General features: G+C 39.2%; 1 protein-coding gene across 3 annotated transcripts in view; it reads right to left on the bottom strand.

The window, feature by feature from the left end:
- Nucleotides 1-17,515, bottom strand: part of LOC133570131 (uncharacterized) — a 79,571-nt gene extending 62,056 nt beyond the window's left edge. Inside the window, exons 1-8 of one of the 3 annotated variants that reach the window (XM_061922822.2) lie at nt 17,390-17,501; nt 17,112-17,176; nt 10,499-10,589; nt 9,666-9,684; nt 9,530-9,563; nt 9,214-9,336; nt 5,729-5,928; nt 5,552-5,655 (exon numbers count right to left, since the gene is read on the bottom strand). In XM_061922822.2, the coding sequence (XP_061778806.2) occupies nt 5,552-5,655; nt 5,729-5,928; nt 9,214-9,336; nt 9,530-9,563; nt 9,666-9,684; nt 10,499-10,550 (532 nt within the window). In that variant the 5' untranslated portion in view covers nt 10,551-10,589; nt 17,112-17,176; nt 17,390-17,501. Of the gene's footprint in view, nt 1-5,551; nt 5,656-5,728; nt 5,929-9,213; nt 9,337-9,529; nt 9,564-9,665; nt 9,685-10,498; nt 10,590-17,111; nt 17,177-17,389 lie in introns of all 3 variants that reach the window. The other 2 variants (XM_061922823.2, XM_061922821.2) reach the window with 2 other exon arrangements.
- Between the last annotated feature and the right edge of the window lie 1,476 nt (nt 17,516-18,991).

An 18,991-nucleotide genomic window follows, 5' to 3' on the forward strand; every position in this document is an offset into this window, starting at 1 on the left:
TCTTTTCTCCTCTGCCCCCCTCTCCCTTGTGGAGGGGGGGACACAGGTCCGGTGGCCATGGATGAAGTGCTGGCTGTCCAGAGTCGGGACCCGGGGTGGACTGCTCGCCTGTGCATCGGTTGGGGACATCTCTGCGCTGCTGACCCGTCTCCGCTCGAGATGGTCTCCTGCTGGCCCCACTATGGACTGGACTCTCACTATTATGTTAGATCCACTATGGACTGGACTTTCACAATATTATGTCAGACCCACTCGACGTCCATTTCATCCGGTCTCCCCTAGAGGGGCGGGGGTTACCCACATATGCGGTCCTCTCCAAGGTTTCTCATAGTCATTCACATCGACGTCCCATTGGGGTTGTGAGTTTTTCCTTGCCCTTATGTAGGCTCTGTACCGAGGATGTCGTTGTGGCTTGTGCAGCCCTTTGAGACACTTGTGATTTAGGGCTATATAAATAAACATTGATTGATTGATTGATTGAATGATGGGCGACGGGGGGCGTTGATTGTTATGAATTAATAATAAACGTGAATCCACTGTGTACTTAGCCCATTACGTACATACACAATCACGTGGAAAAATATATAAATGACAAGAACCAGCAATTCCACACTACTTTCTTTATAAATGTTATTTTTCAACAGCTGAAATAAAGTTGCCCTTTTGAAAAATCAGATAAGCCTCCTGCATGTTTGTGTGCCCCAGACTCTCAAGCTCTCCTCTCCCCCCTCTGTTGTCGACCACTGTAACGCTCTCTGATTTTGGTTGCTATGGTAACGTTTACATGCCTTCAAAATAAAATGCAGATACAACATTAAAAAACGAATATAAAGTGCATGAGAAGTTTAACTCACCGTAACGCTAAATCAATGGGAGCCCTGAGCTTGTTTCTCTGCAACGATACGGTCCTAACTGGGGGTAATGGGAGACAAAGACACCCCCAAGTGTGTCGCTTATGTCCAGTCTGCTCCGCTGTTTTGTTTTGGTGGCTGTCAACTGCAGAAAATCCCGCTTTACACAGATGGGATGTCGGAAATGGCAACAGGGTTTTTCAGTGCTGTGGTGGCGATCTCGGGGTATTCTGCCATGACTTTAATCCAGAATATTGTTGTTTTAAACACACTTTTAAGGCTGCCGTCATTTGCGATCTCCAGCAGTTGATCTCCTTCGTGCACAGACACGCTGGATTCACCTGCTTTGTCGACAAATGGGTCGCGGATCCATTCTTTGGCAGTTCGTGGGTCCTTTGAAGTTGGGAAATATAGTGCTCGAACTCTTTTAAAAGCACAGACAGGTGATGGTGCACCAGCTTGGTGAATGAAGGCGCAGGCTCAGTCTCACACAAAATCCCCGCTAATGTTTGCTGAGCGGGCTTGTTCACCTGTTGCGATAAATCCATATTTCAAGTATGGCTCCTGGTATTGTCTATTAAAAGCTTTCTTTTTGTTGGAAGTCGTAGGCTGTTCTTCTCTCTCTTCGCCGTGCCTTTTCCCCTTCGCAAAGAAACTTTCCAAAGACGTCTGTTTTTTACTCATTTTGCTAGCTGGGTTAAATTTTGGCGCTTAAATGACCAAGATATAACTGAGAGAATCCGGTCATTTTTCAAAATAAAAAAGTATTTTCAAAATAAAACATCGTTTTTGATTGATTGATTGAAACTTTGATTAGTAGATTGCACAGTTCAGTACATATTTCGTACAATCGACCACTAAATGGTAACACCCGAATAAGTTTTTCAACTTGTTCAAGTCGGGGTCCACGTAAATCGATTCATGGTAAAAAGTAAGCGTTCCTGGGTGGGCTCGGATAATGAATAAAAAGGAAATAACAAATTATTTCTTGTGCAGCCCAGTACCGATCGATCCACGGACCGGTACCGGGCCGCGGCCTGGGGGTTGGGGACCACTGCTCTAAAGCACTTTATATTGTGTCCAAAGTGTACAAACCTTCACTAAAATAGGAATTTTGTCGAGGCTGGAATCCATTATTCACATTCAGATTCATTTGACATCCTCGCGTGAAACCGTATGCTAATAAATCATACATTCCATCGTTCAAAAGTCTGGAGTGTGAAACATGTACAAACCCCGTTTCCATATGAGTTGGGAAATTGTGTTACATGTAAATATAAACGGAATACAATGATTTGCAAATCATTTTCAACCCATATTCAATTGAATATGCTACAAAGACAACATATTTGATGTTCAAACTGATAAACATTTTTTTTTTTTGCAAATAATCATTAACTTTAGAATTTGATGCCAGCAACACGTGACCAAGAAGTTGGGAAAAGTGGCAATAAATACTGATAAAGTTGAGGAATGCTCATCAAACACTTATTTGGAACATCCCACAGGTGAACAGGCAAATTGGGAACAGGTGGGTGCCATGATTGAGTATAAAAGTAGATTCCATGAAACGCTCAGTCATTCACAAACAAGGATGGGGCGAGGCTCACCACTTTGTCAACAAATGCGTGAGCAAATTGTTGAACAGTTTATGAAAAACCTTTCTCAACCAGCTATTGCAAGGAATGTAGGGATTTCACCATCTACGGTCTGTAATATCATCAAAGGGTTCAGAGAATCTGGAGAAATCACTGCACGTAAGCAGCTAAGCCTGTGACCTTCGATCCCTCAGGCTGTACTGCATCAACAAGCGACATCAGTGTGTAAAGGATATCACCACATGGGCTCAGGAACACTTCAGAAACCCACTGTCATTAACTACAGTTGGTCGCTACATCTGTAAGTGCAAGTTAAAACTCTCCTATACAAGGCGAAAACCGTTTATCAACAACACCCAGAAACGCTGTCGGCTTCGCTGGGCCTGAGCTCATCTAAGATGGACTGATACAAAGTGGAAAAGTGTTCTGTGGTCTGACGAGTCCACATTTCAAATTATTTTTGGAAACTGTGGACGTCGTGTCCTCCGGGCCAAAGAGGAAAAGAACCATCCGGATTGTTATAGGCGCAAAGTTGAAAAGCCAGCATCTGTGATGGTATGGGGGTGTATTAGTGCCCAGGGCATGGGTAACTTACACATCTGTGAAGGCGCCATTAATGCTGAAAGGTACATACAACATATGTTGCCATCCAAGCAACGTTACCATGGACGCCCCTGCTTATTTCAGCAAGACAATGCCAAGCCATCAACGTGGCTTCATAGTAAAAGAGTGCGAGTACTAGACTGGCCTGCCTGTAGACCAGACCTGTCTCTAGTTGAAAATGTGTGGCGCATTATGAAGCCTAAAATACCACAACAGAGACCCCCGGACTGTTGAACAACTTAAGCTGTACATCAAGCAAGAATGGGAAAAAATTCCACCTGAGAAGCTTAAAAAATGTGTCTCCTCAGTTCCCAAACGTTTACTGAGTGTTGTTAAAAGGAAAGGCCATGTAACACAGTGGTGAACATGCCCTTTCCCAACTACTTTGGCACGTGTTGCAGCCATGAAATTCTAAGTTAATTATTGTTTGCAAAAAAAAATAAAGTTTATGAGTTTGAACATCAAATATCTTGTCTTTGTAGTGCATTCAATTGAATATGGGTTGAAAAGGATTTGCAAATCATTGTATTCCGTTTATATTTACATCTAACACAATTTTCCAACTCATGGAAACGGGGTTTGTACATTAATGACAAAATGTAACAATATAGCGTTAGAGAAAGTCCCTAATTGTGCAGTTAAATATCCACATTCCTTGGATGTATAAAGTCATTTATCCATCACTTTAATTGCTTGTTTGTACAAGATTTCCAATGTTTTTTTGTTTTTTTTTAACTCTGACCAGCCTCAGACCAGCTGGTAAGGCAATAGTTTAAGTGGCTGAAAATCATCGAATGCAAATACAATTTTGCAGCTTCAGTTGAAATTTCATTTCGAATTGCACGAACATTTGTGAGATTAAACTTGATTATTTTACACAATTTGCCAATATGGGCTTTAAAAGGAAAGCTCTGGAACTATTATTAACCCAAGATATTTATATTGGCTGACAATTTCCATCAATCAATTAATCAATGTTTATTTATATAGCCCTAAATCACAAGTGTCTCAAAGGGCTGCATAAACCACAACGACATCCTCGGTACAGAGCCCACATAAGGGCAATGAAAAACTCACCCCAGTGGGACGTGGAATTTGTATTCTTTCTCAATTGATATGTATGTTGGGGTCAGATGATATTTTTTTTGTTTTAGTTACATACATGCCTACACTTTTAGAAAGGCTTAGCTACAGACAGCACTCCTGCAAGCAAGTTGTAACATAATCAGGGGCGCCGCTAGGGATTTTGGGCCCCATGAAAATAATCTTTACAGGGCCCCCAACACAGCGGCAACATTTTTTGATGCTATTTTACATACAATTATGCATTTTAATGGTATTTTTGACTATCATTACCATATTTTTGAAAGAAGAACAGCATCACAGTTGACATGTACAGTAGGGGAAGAACTGAGCACTCTGAATACAATGGAATTCATTTTGAGTCATTTATTTGCTGCACCACAGGGGCCGTATTTATCAAGCGTCTTAGAGTGCCATTTTACACTTAAGTCCTGAGAATTTGCTAAATTTAGTCCTACTCTCAAACTTAAGAATAAAAGCTATTTATCAACTTTCTTAAGTCTAAGAATCACTCCTACTCTCCACAATATTTAAAATAATATTAAATAATATTAAAATAAAACAAATAAAGGTATTGTTACCAGGACATGGAAAATAAAACATATGTGATTATAAGTTAGTTAATAACTTAGTGTCATTATTTTTCTGTATTATAATTTCATCATCATTAGGGGCCTCTCTGGGCCCCCCTCCATCATGGGCCCCTAGAATCCGACTCCTTTACCCCCCCTTTTCGGCGCCCCTGATCATAATACATTGTTTTAGTGAGTTTAGCAGCAACAATGTCTTTGGTGTGACCATGAACGAAGAACACTGTGTCATCTGCGTACATTAAGCATTCAGCTTCAGGACAAATAGTGGGCAAATCATTAAAATAGAGGCTAAATAAAAGAGGGCCTAATATTGACCCCTGAGGGACGCCGGAGGTTAGCCTTAGAGAGTCAGATCTGCAATTGTTAACTGATACAGATTGTTTCCGATCATGCAGATTTGATTCAATCCAGCTCACAGCATTTTGAGAGAAGTTACATTTTGAGAGCTTGGTAAGAAGAACAGAATGATTTACTGTATTAAATGCTTTCCTGAAGTCCAAAAACACCGCCCCTACAACTCCACCCTTATCAAGAAATAATTATATTTTCTCAATAAGGAGGCATGTATCCATTTCGGTGGATTGCTTGGATCTGAAACCAAACTGCATGGCGTGGAGAGAGGGGGTGCTGCCGTTTAAGTGATGAACAATCTGCTGTACCGACCATTTTTCAGCGATTTTTGAAATGGACGGAAGAATGAATTTGAATGATTTATGCTTTCATATAACCCCACAGTGGATTAGAAATAAAAACAATCAACATGTTGGAAGTGTGGACTCTCAGCTTAGAGTTGAAAGAAATGAACTAAAAGGCATTACTGTACCAGCTACTCCATTTCCCGACAGGAACGGGTACATGAAGAATGAGTAGACCCATTGTTGTCTCTCAGGAATCATCTCAGAGAAATGGTGGCTGAGCTCCTTCACGCTGCAAGAAAATGCAGATGATTCAGAAGGCAGTCGGCATGAAAGAAGGAGTCACAGCGTGGACGGCGACATACACGGTCTGGTAGGCGGAGCAGCTGAAGTTCTTGGTGCTGAGACAGGCCAGCATGTGCCTGTTAATGGATTTCAACAATGGTTTCATCTTGACCTCCAGCCACATCTTCACCAGGGCCTCGTTATGGAGGGGGTCTGCTTCGGGGTCCAAAGTCATATTTGCCAGCAGGTGGAAAAGTGGCACTCTTTCTGTGCTGGACCTCTGCAAAATGATGATAAAGTTGAAAAGAGATTGGCAGAAAAAAAGAGTAAGGCATATTGGGTGACATTAATTGAAGTCAAGATGGACATTACATAAGGCAGCTGAAGATTGTGATTTATACCAGCCAATCAGAGATCACAGGTAAAGGATCACACAGGAAAAAAATATATACCGTATTTTCAGGACAATAAGCCGCACCAGCTAAATTTTAGATGAAAAAAGTTAAATTAGTTGCATCGGACTATAAGCCTCAGTTATATAAATGTTTATACCTTTATTGTCTCCAAATTGTGCCTTTGGCACGGCAGTAAAACAGCTGATAAAACAGAAAAGTAATTGATGCGTTTATTCATATTTAATGACATCAGTAAGATTTTGTCCTTTTTTAAATAAAGTTCAAAATGTTTATCAGGATTCATCTTCCTTGCACTTTGTGAACACGTCGCGTTTGAACAGTTTGATTTCTTTGGTTAATTCATTCCATAATATTATCCGTTAGAGGAGAAGTATTCATGGATTAGCCGCATTTTTCAATAAACCACAGTTCAAAGCTTGGGAAAAAAGTACTGGATTGTAGTTAGGAAAATACGGTAATAAAATATACTGAAAGCAACTGTATTTTATAGTGGTAACAAACAATTTTAAATAATCTAACAATTATTTGTTGGATTTGTTCCAATGTTTTAAGTATTACAAGAGTGCTCTGTAAGGGTTAAAATGGTAGGTTAGAATTCGGGTCTGGGTTTTGCTTTTTTCCCTTCATGGTTTATTGTTTGGCACTCCAATTTTGTAGTTTCATTCTCCTGTTTTGGACTAAATATGGTAGTTTTACTTTCTCTGTGACCTAAGTGTTATTTGTGATCAGTGCTACTATTTAGTTTTAGTAGAAGGGACTCTACTTTGTAAGTTTTGCTGCTACAGTATGTTGAACTGAATATTCCAGAGTCTTTCCGACTGATCGTCGTTATTTTCAACTGATTTTCAGTGAGGATTTTGCAGATTGACAAACATGTATAGTTCGGGGTCCGTGTACCTTCCGTTCATTCTATTTCCAATTCTTAAATGCAAATCAAACAACAAATTTTGGACCATTTTTTTCTATTTTCATTTCTGAAACAAACGTTATTTAATGACACATTATTAAAACGAAAATAAGACGCCTGCTGAACAAAGATGTTACCGTTATGCTAAAAACATGCACAGATAACCACACATTTTTGCATTTTGGATGAACAATTCTTTTTGATTTTTGTGTCCATCTGGAAAAATGTAAATCCATAAAAGGAAAACAGCACAAAATCCAATTTTATGGCAATATTTTAATGAAAATCAACCTTTTTGTGTTTGTTTTAAAATCTGCCATATAAAATAAAAATCGAAAAACAACCCAAATTTTATTTTTTGATTTGCGTTTCAGAATTGGAAATACAATGACACGGACCGTTTGTGTACCTTCCAGTTATTCATTTTTTCCAAAATTAAACCACAAATAAAAACAAGAAATAGCTAAATGTTTTTTCAATATTTGTTTTCAGACCCAAAATTAAAAAAACAGATAATAAATTATTGTTCAAATTTTTGATTTTGTGCACAATTGGAAATTGGACAAAATGGATATGGGGCATTTTCGTTTTTTGCGTATCCATTTGAGACACAAGTTTACCGGGAAGTAGATATCCGTGGACATTGGCTAATTGCAGGTAAAAAAAAAAAGTACCGCATCGGTGTTTGTCTAGGTTAAAACAAATACGGTCCATGTACCTTCCGTTCATTCTATTTCCAATTCTGAAACGCAAATCAAAAACAAAATTAGGGCCATTTTTTTTTTAAATTATATATGGCAGATTTGAAAACAAACAAAAAAGGGTTGATTTTCATTAAAATATTGCCATAAAATTGGATTTTGTGCTGTTTTACTTTTATGGATTTTTATTTTTCCAGATAAACAAAAACATCGACTATATGTTCATCCAAAATGCCAAAATGCTTGGTTATCTGTGTGATGACAAATTTGCTTTTCCTTTGCATTTAGCATGTTTTTAGCATAACGGTAGCATCTTTGTTCAGAAGGAGTCCTATTGTCGTTTTAAAAAAGTCTCATTAAATAGTTGTCCAACTTTTGTTTCAGAAATGAAAATAGAAAAAATGGCCCAAAATTAGTTTTTTGATTTGCATTTAAGAATGGGAAATACAATGAACAGAAGGTACACGGGCCTAATACATCCCATAACTTAATCTTGATTTAGACTCCATCAATCCTTTTGCTTCCTACCTCAGTAGAAGCATTTAAGTCCCATCTTAAAACTCATTTGTATACGCTTGCCTTTAAATAGACCCCCCTTTTCAGACCAGTTGATCTGCCGTCTCTTTTCTGCTCTGCCCCCCTCTCCTGCGTAGAGAGGAAATTAAGCGACCACAGATGAAGCGCTAGCTGTTCAAAGTCGGGACCCGGGGTGGACCACTCATCTGTGCATCAGTTGGGGACGTCTCTGTGCTGCTGACTTGTTTCCACTCAAGATGATCCCCTGCTGGGCCCACTATGGACTGGACTCTTACACTATTAACTAGATCCACTCGACGTCCATTGCACCGGCCGCCCAGGGGGGAGGGTCCCCACATCTGCGGTCCCCTCCAGGGTATCTCATTGTATCCCATTGGGTTGAGTTTTTCTTGCCCTGATGTGGGATCTGAGCCAAGGATGTCGTTGTGGCTTGTGCAGCCCTTTGAGACACTTGTGATTAAGGGCCATATAAATAAACTTTGGTTGATTGATTGATTGATTGATTGTGTTCTACTCTGTTGACCTACAAGTCAATGTGTACGGATATCTACTTCTGGGCAACCTTGGCATCTTGAAATGGATTTTGAAAACATTTTTATAAACGGACAATGTTTTTTTGGGTCACTGAATTTTCTTTTCATTAATGGAATTGAAAAACATAAAGCGATTTTGAAAATTGAAAAAGTGTTCTTTTTTCATTTCAAAAAGCAGAAACTCGATCAACCAAATGGTTGGATTTTCATTTTTATTTCATTTAACTAAAATGTAAATGACCAGTCATCAGAAACAAAAACAAACCTACCAATATCGTGCATGTTTCTTTCTCTGTCATTGTGGGTTAGCATGAACTACCAAACATACGATCAAAAGAAATCGTTTGCCTGCGCCATGTTATGAAATCGCAATAAAGAACAATGAACTTGTCAAGTCAGAATTTGCAACAACATTCCTTTAGTCATGTACCAAAAATTTGATTGTGCATGGGTGTGATCATTCCAGCCTACCATGAAGGTGAACACGTCCATTGCCGCTTCCAGCATTCCTTTCAGATTTCGCAAGTGATCTCGTCCGGTATCTGATGCAGGTAAGCCCACGCACTGGAGGAAGCCCGACGCTGCATCTGGTACCTAGGAGAAAATAATCATCATCATTGACCAGAAAAGAAAGATGAAACTAACATGGATTGTCCAAAAAGAGCAGATAGTCAGTATGTATTACGTGATTTTGGTCTTATCAAGAATCAAGTGAAAGGGAAAAAAACCAGAAAAGACAGCATTCCACTCAATGTTTCATTACTGCAAAATGCTCTGCTTCACTCACGGAGCAGGGTGCTGTTGAGTTGCAGGTTTCATCTCTGCATCCGTGTTGCAAGGCAATGAACACACAAACAAAAAGGATGATGTAACATTTTAATTATGGAAAAAATAAACATGCAACAGATTAGTTCTCATCTTACCTTTGTTGACTTGATGGCTCTGTTCAGGGTAAACACACAAATACTTGATGAGATGATTATCAATCAGTGCATTTAGGATTCATAGAAAAATATGTATGTACGGTTTGCATGATTAAATCTGTTAGATTTAAAACTTTTGTTGCCATCAATAGAGTGAGCACAAACTCAGCACAGTATACATCCTGTGTCACGATTTATTTGTGTTTTTTATGCTATTGTTTACCCACCAGGTAAAAGAGCAGATACGGCAATGCATTGATCTTAGAGTCTAAGTCGCCAAACCAGTCTCAGTGAATCCACCCAAAACATAGACATTGAAAAACTGCACTATAAAAGTTACGTAAATCAGGTTTTACTTTATACATTTTACTTATGATCATCAACGATTATCATTTTTATACTGTAAACTCAAAAGTGTCTGTATTTGCTTGAAAATCAGTTTTTACCTTGAAAATCAGTTTTTACCTTAAAATTTAGTTTTTACCTTGAAAATAATTTTTTACCTTGAAAATCATCTTTTACCTTCAAAATCATTTTTTACCTTGAAAATCAGTTTTTGCCTTGAAAATCAACTTTTGCCTTAAAAATCAGTTTTTACCTTGAAAATCAGTTTTTACCTTGAAAATCAGTTTTTACCTTGAAATTGTATTCGTATACATGTATAATGTTAAATGTTAACACGCTGCTTAAAAAATACCTTTTTAAAAAGGGTTGAAACAGATTATTTCCATGAGGTTTTATGGGAAACTGTATTAAATTTGAACCAATTGCTCAAATCAGTGTTTATTGAGCAGGAAAAGCAACCGATCACAAAGAAGCTGATCTTCTCTTACCAAAGCAGCCCCACAGGAAGTAGAGGAGCAGGAAAATGTAGAGTGATTTCATGATGCCACTGCTCTCATGAGGATGGCGGGGCGCAAATCTCTGGGGAGAATATCAGAGACGTCAGATGAATCACTCAACATCAAACTTAATTACTGATCAATAAAGTGTATTTACTGTAAATCCATTCTCATCTGCTTATGCTGTCTGTGTTTCATTGAAGTTAGATTGTGTCTAGACTTATAAGATAGTTGGTAATGTGAGCGAGCGGCTGATACTAATCAGGGAGCGGCCAGTCAGATACTTCTCTAGTACCATCCGTGACCTTCATCATGTTGTGACACAAAGAGTTTCAGATATTGTTTTGCATCACTGAGAAGAATGCTGAAATTCAACACTGTCCATTTCTATACAATCAACACAAAGAGTGTGATGCTACTTTTAAACAACAAAATACAGGTCATCAGTGGAAAAACAATTTGTTAGTAAGGGAACATGATGTGTTTTCTGTCTTTTCTGTGTAATGTTAAGCTTTATTCCTCTGTTAAATAGAGCTTAACATTACATTTTGCTGTGTCACCAGCTTCTCAATCTCATCGCCTCTCCTACTTAATAATAATAATAATAATAACTGGAATTTATATAGCGCTTTTCTAAGTACCCAAAGTCGCTTTACATGTAGAACCCATCAATCATTCACACCTGGTGGTGGAAAGCTACTTTCATGGCCACAGCTGCCCTGGGGTAGACTGACGGAACCGTGGCTGCAATTTGCGCCAACGGCCCCTCCGACCACCACCTATCATTCATCATTCAATTTACTGGTGTGACTGGCACCGGGGGCAAAGGGTGAAGTGTCCCGCCCAAGGACACAACGGCAGGGATTTTTGGATGGTAAGAGGCGGGGAGCGAACCTGCAACCCTCAGGTTTCTGGCACGGTTGCTCTACCCACTACGCCATGCCCCAACTTACCCTAAATAACATTTTCATGTAGCAGGCTACTTGAATATTTGTATTTGGTTCAGTCCCTGCATTGTGTTCCATCCGGGTGTCAAATCTGGATCGTCTGGCATGAGAGACGAGAGTGCTATCTACCGATCTAAAAACCTGAACTATCAACCCAATAGCCAGCACAGCTTTTCAGGTTGTCAGGTAGTGCGGTTTACCAACGTACACATGGTCCAGCCATACTGGCTTGTGTGTGTATGTATGTATATATAGAGAGAGTGTATGTATATATATATATACAGTATATATATATATATATATATATATATATAGTTCTGAGTGTGAATGTTGTCTGTCTATCTGTGTTGGCCCCGTAATGAGGTGGCGACTTGTCCAGGGTGTACTCCGCCTTCCGCCCGAATGCAGCTGAGATAGGCTCCAGCACCCCCCGCAAACCCCGAAAGGGAAAAGCGGCAGAAAATGGATGTATGGATGGGTTCTGCCCTATTGCAATGCAAAAGAGCAACCCTTCTGTCAATGCCATCGACATTTGTTAAAATGGAATTTTCCCTCGTAAGCATTGAGGTATTTGATGGCAAAACGATCACTGTGGAATGACCACTTCCTTGCCCAAAATCAGTCGTTTTACATATTTTTTGACTCACACCACCCACATACACAAACTGGGCATAATTAGAACCCTACCACTCAGAGTGGATAACATACCACAGGCCCACAGGCCAAAGAGAAAGAACATAAGTTATGTTTTTAACGTAACCTTGCTGCTGCCCTCTTGGCCAGGTCTCCCTTGGAAAAGAGATCTTAGATCTCAATGGGATTTTACCTGGTTAAATAAAAGCTAATAATAATAATAATAAATAAAAACTTGAGGGAAATCCTCAAAACCTGTGGTTGACCCAGGTGGTCATTTGTGTAAATTATATTCAGTTCGAGAAGGAACATGAACCAATTTTCAACCAACACAACATCTCAGTGCACTTTAAACCGGGTAACACCCTGAGAAAGACTAGTACATCCCAAAGACCGGACACTCCACACCCACAAAAATAATCTGGTGTATGCTGTCCAGTGTAATGATGAATGCACTGATTTATACATTGGGGAAACAAACCAACCACTAGGTCAATGTATGGCACAGCATAAACAGGCAAAGTTTCCAGGCCAAAATTCAGCCGTCTACCTGCACCTCAAGGAGAAACAGCACTCCCTAGAGAACAAAAATGTACAGATTCTGGACAGAGAAGACAGATGGTACGGAAGGGGAATGAGGGAAAACATCAATGTCAAGGTTGAAAAACCATCCCTGAACTGGTCTGCGACACCACCTATCAACTCTGTCCTTTCAATCATTCCAAAAAGACTCAACTGGTTTTTGATTGATTGATTGAGACGTGTATTAGTAGATTGCACAGTACAGTACATATTCCATACAATTGACCACTAAATGGTAACACCCGAATAAGTTTTTCAACTTGTTTAAGTCGGGGTTCACGTTAATCAATTCATGGTAGCCTCCAACAAATAACAGGAGTTAGAAACGTTTCGGTCACAGATGCTCCTTTTGTGCCATTTTTACAACTAAATGGGCCGATATAGCTCGGTTGGTAGAGCGGCCGTGCCAGCAACTTGAGGGTTGCAGGTTCGATCCCCGCTTCCGCCATCCTAGTCCCTGCTGTTGTGTCCTTGGGCAAGACACTTTACCCACCTGCTCCCAGTGCCACCCACACTGGTTTAAATGTAACTTAGATATTGGGTTTCACAATGTAAAGCGCTTTGAGTCACTTGAGAAAAAGCGCTATATAAATGTATTTCACTTCAATGGAATGCAAACATTGGTGATTCCAGTCAAGGCCGTAACCGGGATTTGACAAATACCGTGGTCAAAAGTTGGTGATCCAAGAGGAGCTTTGAAAGGCTAAAACCGTGGGTATACCACAACCATATAAACTATACATCACCTTGAACAACACGATACTATGCTGAAGTTTGACGTGTTTAACAATTTTAACATCATTCAAATATAAGTTTAAAAACTTTACAACATTTCATCTCCGACATGGATTTGAACCGAAGACCTTGTGTTTAGAATTTCAAGTACGAGTGACTCACGCCACGAGAGGGACTGGAAGTTTGACGGGAAATCTGTCTTTGCATTCTGATAAGTAACAGCATGATATGGCCAGGAATACATTTGGGGTACAATTTCATATGAAGCGCCTTTTCATTCAATAATTTCCATTTGACATGCGCTTCTTCACACAAAACGGGGCGCCCCCTGGACAGCGAAGCCCTACACACAGCGCGGGTTCTGCGTTTAGGGCGAGGTGGCACCTGACTAAAATGACATCAAAATACCGACAGTTTCGTATCAATTTCATTCAGGTGACCGTGAAACCAGCATTAGTGACGTCAGTATAATTTCATGTTGACGTTATGTTGACAGCACATTTCCGATCGTATAACGTTTCAAGTAAAACTGGACTTAATTGGGTGACGTCAGGAGTTGTAGCGGGCTGTGCATACCTAAAGATCGTATATAGAGAGAGGATGATCCACCGCATGGTGATGTACAGCGCACACATCAGTCATATCATATTATTTTTGTCACTGAAAAGTTAAGGCCATGATTTCAGTCCAAATATTGATTTTGGGCCGCAAGGGGTCGTTCCACAGCGATAGTTTTGCCACAATGCCAATAAGGGGGAAATTAAATTTTAACAAATGTTCTTGGCATTGACAGAAGGGTTGCTATTTTGCATTGCAACATCTTTTATTTTTATTATACAAAACCCAAAACCAGTGAATTTGGCACGTTGTGTAAATTGTAAATAAAAACAGAATACAATGATTTGCAAATCCTTTTCAACCTATATTCAATTGAATAGACTGCAAAGACAAGATACTTAACTTTGTTATTTTTCGCAAATATTAGCTCATTTGGAATTTGATGCCTGCAACATGTTTAAAAAAAAGCTAGCACAAATGGCAAAAAAGACTGGGAAAGTTGAGGAATGTTCATAAAACACTTATTTGGAACATCCCACTGTGAACAGGCTAATTGGGAACGGGTGGGTGCCATGATTGGGTATAAAAGCAGCTTCTATGAAATGCTCAGTCATTCACAAACAAGGATGGGGCGAGGGTCACCACTTTGTGAAAAAATGCGTCAGCAAATTGTCGAACATTTTAAGAACAACATTTCTCAACGAGCTATTGCAAGGAATTTAGGGATTTCACAATCTACCGTCCGTAGTATCATCAAACGGTTCAGAGAATCTGGAGAAATCACTGCACTTAAGTGATGATATTACAGACCTTCGATCCCTCAGGCGGTACTGCATCAAAAAGCGACATCAGAGTGTGAAGGATATTACCACGTGGGCTCAGGAACACTTCAGGAAGCCACTGTAAGTAATTATAGTTTGTCGCTACATCTGTAAGTGCAATTTAAAACTGTACTATGCAAAGCAAAAGCCATTTATCAACAACACCCAGAAAGGCCGCCGGCCTCACTGGGCCCAAGCTCATCTAAGCAGGACTGATGCAAAGTGTTCTGTGGTCTGACGAGTCCACATTGCAAATTGTTTTTTGGAAACTGTGGACGTCGTGTCCTCCGGAACAAAGAGGAAACGAACCATCCGGATTGTTCTAGGCGCAAAGTTCAATGTTCAAAAGTTTTTATTTACAAATTACACAACGTGCCAACTTCCCTGGTTTTGGGTTTTTTATTACGTTACATTTACATTAGGGTTTTGGCACCAGTTTCTTGACTAGATCCGACCAATCGAAGTCTAAGACTAGATCTGACCAGTCTAAGTCTATGAGCATTAACACATGAAGGCTACATTGATGAAAGGCGAAACATCTTCTAAGACAAACTCCGGTTGTGATTGACTGCCCTGAAAATACAATGACCTGAATGAAAGAGAACATCCATAGACATATAATAATACAAAGGAAAAACATGTAAATGACACCATGCACAGCAGTTTTGCCCTAATTGTAAAAGTTCCCCTATTGCAACATTCATCTATGTGTGGACCAGTCAATAGCAATCTCAAGTGTTTGTTCAAGCTATTTCTAGCAGGATTAAATAAACACAGTATGTGATGTTTACTAAAGCCGGACCTTTGTTGAAGTGCTTTGAAAACGTTCCTGTTCTTTTTCCCCCCCTTTTTGTATTCCTTATTTATTACTGTACTACAGTATCACTTTTGAAACTGGGTTGATCAAACCCTTTTCAGATCAAGACTGGAAATACAAATGTGGTTCTTCCCTAAAACCCAAATGTATGTTAATGTACATATAATTGGGGCTGCAAAAATAATCAATTAAATCGTTTAATTTGATTAGAAAAAAACTTCTTATGCTTCTATTGATAAGTTGATAAGTGTAACTAATACAAATTGATCAAATCCGGACCGCAAGTAGTGCTCGGATAGAGCTTACATGAGAGCGGTGGTGTGCGGGTGCTGTGATCTGTGTGGCAGCAAACACTGGAGTTTATATTTTATTTTTAAAATGAATGCTGACGTGTTAAAATTGCAATTTCAATGTTGATTGTATGCATTTATTGAAAATGAAAAAAGAATGAAGGCTATGGCAAGCAGAAAAATCGTCAGCAATTTCCCCTGAAATACGCATTGAGGTTATAAAGTGTGCTTTATCCGATTATTCGATTAATCGAACAAACTAATCGATAGATTACTAAATACTAAAATTATCGATAGCTGCAGACCTACACATGTTAAAATGTATTCATTCTTTTTTTAAACAATTTTAATCGTAATCATTGATATTTAACAACTTTAAAAAAGTGTAGGTCTCAATACGGTAATAATATTAATAATACTATTACATTAATTGCACACTTTAATGCATTGGTTCAATAAATAGTCAATTGATTGTAAGAAATTAACTGCTACAGTGTATGTACACAATATATTGATATTTATCCAATATTTAAAAGCATATTTCATTATCCATCCATCCATTTTCTACCACTTATTCCCTTTGGGGTCGCGGGGGGCGCTGGAGCCTATCTCAGCTACAATTGGGCGGAAGGCGGGGTACACCCTGGACAAGTCGCCACTTCATCGCAGATATTTCGTTATAATATTTATTGATTCATATTTTGTTAGAACACTTTGATAAATTCCTGACAAATAAAAACGAGGTGCCTCAGTCTGAAAAAGGCGAATTCGATCAAATAATAAACAGTAAATTGCAAAATATTGCCAATGGAATTCAAGCATTATTATTTAAACCAACAACCTGGAAATTAATTATTTACTTTGCTGCAATTTGGGGAATTACGGCCACTTTTTAATGCATTGCAATCACACATAAATATACTTATGTCATACATACAGACATATTATACTGTATACACTTTCATTCAGTACTAAAACAAGCATTGATTTAAATAAAAATAAATGCCTGAATGCAATATATTATGAATCTAAATAACATTGGTCAATTATAATTGTTTGATGATGTTAATAAAGGAACTATTTAATAATAATATGAAACACCACAAATGGTAATAAATTTAAAAAAAAGGCACGGTATAAACAATGCAAATATTTTACAATTGTATTTTTACATGTCGGCGATATACAATAATTCCAAAGACAATAAAAGTGATTGATCACCTTAAACTCCTTCTTCTCACTGCGAATTAACGTTGTTTCCGCTGTTGATTGCAGGAGAAAATGTCCTAATGAGGTACATCACATGTTCAGATCCCCACTGTACAATTTCCCAACAGACATGATGTTGCCAGGGATACGCAACAGGCTCACACAGCAAAAGCATGTTTGGTTCAACTCAATTCTAAAGATGATATTTTTCAATGATCACAATTTTTCACAATAATTCTGACTGTGAGGAGCCATACAAATATGTTGGAAAGTAATGGAATTGGTCTTACCAAATCACGTCGTTGCAAAGTTCAGCGTCTTTGTGTGTGTGTGAGTGTGTGTGTGTGTGTGTGTGGGTGTGTGTGTGTGTATATAAGTGTTGACACCTGAGACACAGGTGTATTAGTGAGGTCTTATGACACATATGTCACCAGTACAATGCAGGGCTTGTCAGGGGCGGTGCTCCGGAGCTTAAGAGTGCTCCAGGAGTGTTGAGATTTGTGTTTGTGCGGCTTTGAAGAGTATTCATTTCTGTATGGTAATTATGAAATATTCAAATTTTTTACAGAAGTGGTTTTCACTGGCTCACTGTTTGTTCTTCTAACTCTACAGCTTTGTTTGCAATAAGGCTGAAACATTATTCAGTGACATAAAAAGCAGATAATAAGACATGCAGACAGACATTTAAAAAAAAAAAGGTAAATAATTAAGGGGGAAGCAAATTCCCTATCTACTAGATGTCATAACCTTATTATACCACACAGTAAAGACATATTGTTTTTGATGTGGATTGCTGAACTAATTATTTACTGGAAGGAAAAATACAACTTCCGCCATATATGACCTAAGCAAAAAATGTAAAAAAAAAAAATGTGTGGGTGGTGTATGTGCACGTGCTTGCTGCTACAGATCTGGTTGAACTGGTTTTCTAGTCATCGGAGGAAATACACTATTGAATAAATATTAACGGGAACAGTTATTGCAGCTGACCATTTAGCTTGATTGTCAGTGGGGTTGCACTGTAGTGCAGCTTAGTCCTAACTTTTTCCACTGAGATGCTGGGGCCATTTTTATTATTCGGCCACATTTTTGGAAAACCTCTGTTATTAGTGGGTTTGTGATAATTAACAAGAACAGATATCTGGTTGGAAATGGCAAATTTTATTTATCTCAGATTGGGCGGAAATTCCCCTAAAGATTAAAACTGTGAATGCCCCCGCGAATGCCCCCGCGACCCGACCTCGGATAAGCGGAAGAAGATGGATGGATGGATGGAAAATATAATTACTTTTTTTTATTCTATCAAAATTACTTTACTTGACAACTAAAATGTTTTTTTATGCAATGTTGCTTATGAAATGTGCCAAATGAATAAAATGGGCTTGTCCTACAACCAGCGTGTCCCACCTAGGCCTTCAGTGATGTCAGACTTCAATGATTACCTCTCAAGATACCATAATTGATGTCACCACATGACCATTGCTGGAGAAATACTAAACAGCAGGGGTCCCCAAACTACGGCCCGCGGGCCGGTTCCGGCCCCCCAGCATCCAAAATCCGGCCCACAGGAAGTCCCAAGTAATTTTATTTTATTTATTTTATTTTTTTCTAATCCATTTTCTACCGCTTGTTACTCTTGGTGTCTCCTAGCCGCTCAGGCAAATCATATCGTCTAATAATTAATTTCCCCATTGATAACGTCCATCCATCCATCCATCTTCTTCCGCTTATCCGAGGTCAGGTCGCGGGGGCAGCAGCTTAAGCAGGGAAGCCCAGACTTCTCTCTCCCCAGCCACTTCGTCCAGCTCCTCCCGGGGGATCCCGAGGCGTTCCCAGGCCAGCCGGGAGAGATAGTCTTCCCAACGTGTCCTGGGTCTTCCCCGTGGCCTCCT

The sequence above is a fragment of the Nerophis lumbriciformis genome, linkage group LG27 (assembly GCF_033978685.3).
Source record: "Nerophis lumbriciformis linkage group LG27, RoL_Nlum_v2.1, whole genome shotgun sequence".
In the NCBI taxonomy this organism is placed as follows: Eukaryota; Metazoa; Chordata; class Actinopteri; order Syngnathiformes; family Syngnathidae; genus Nerophis; species Nerophis lumbriciformis.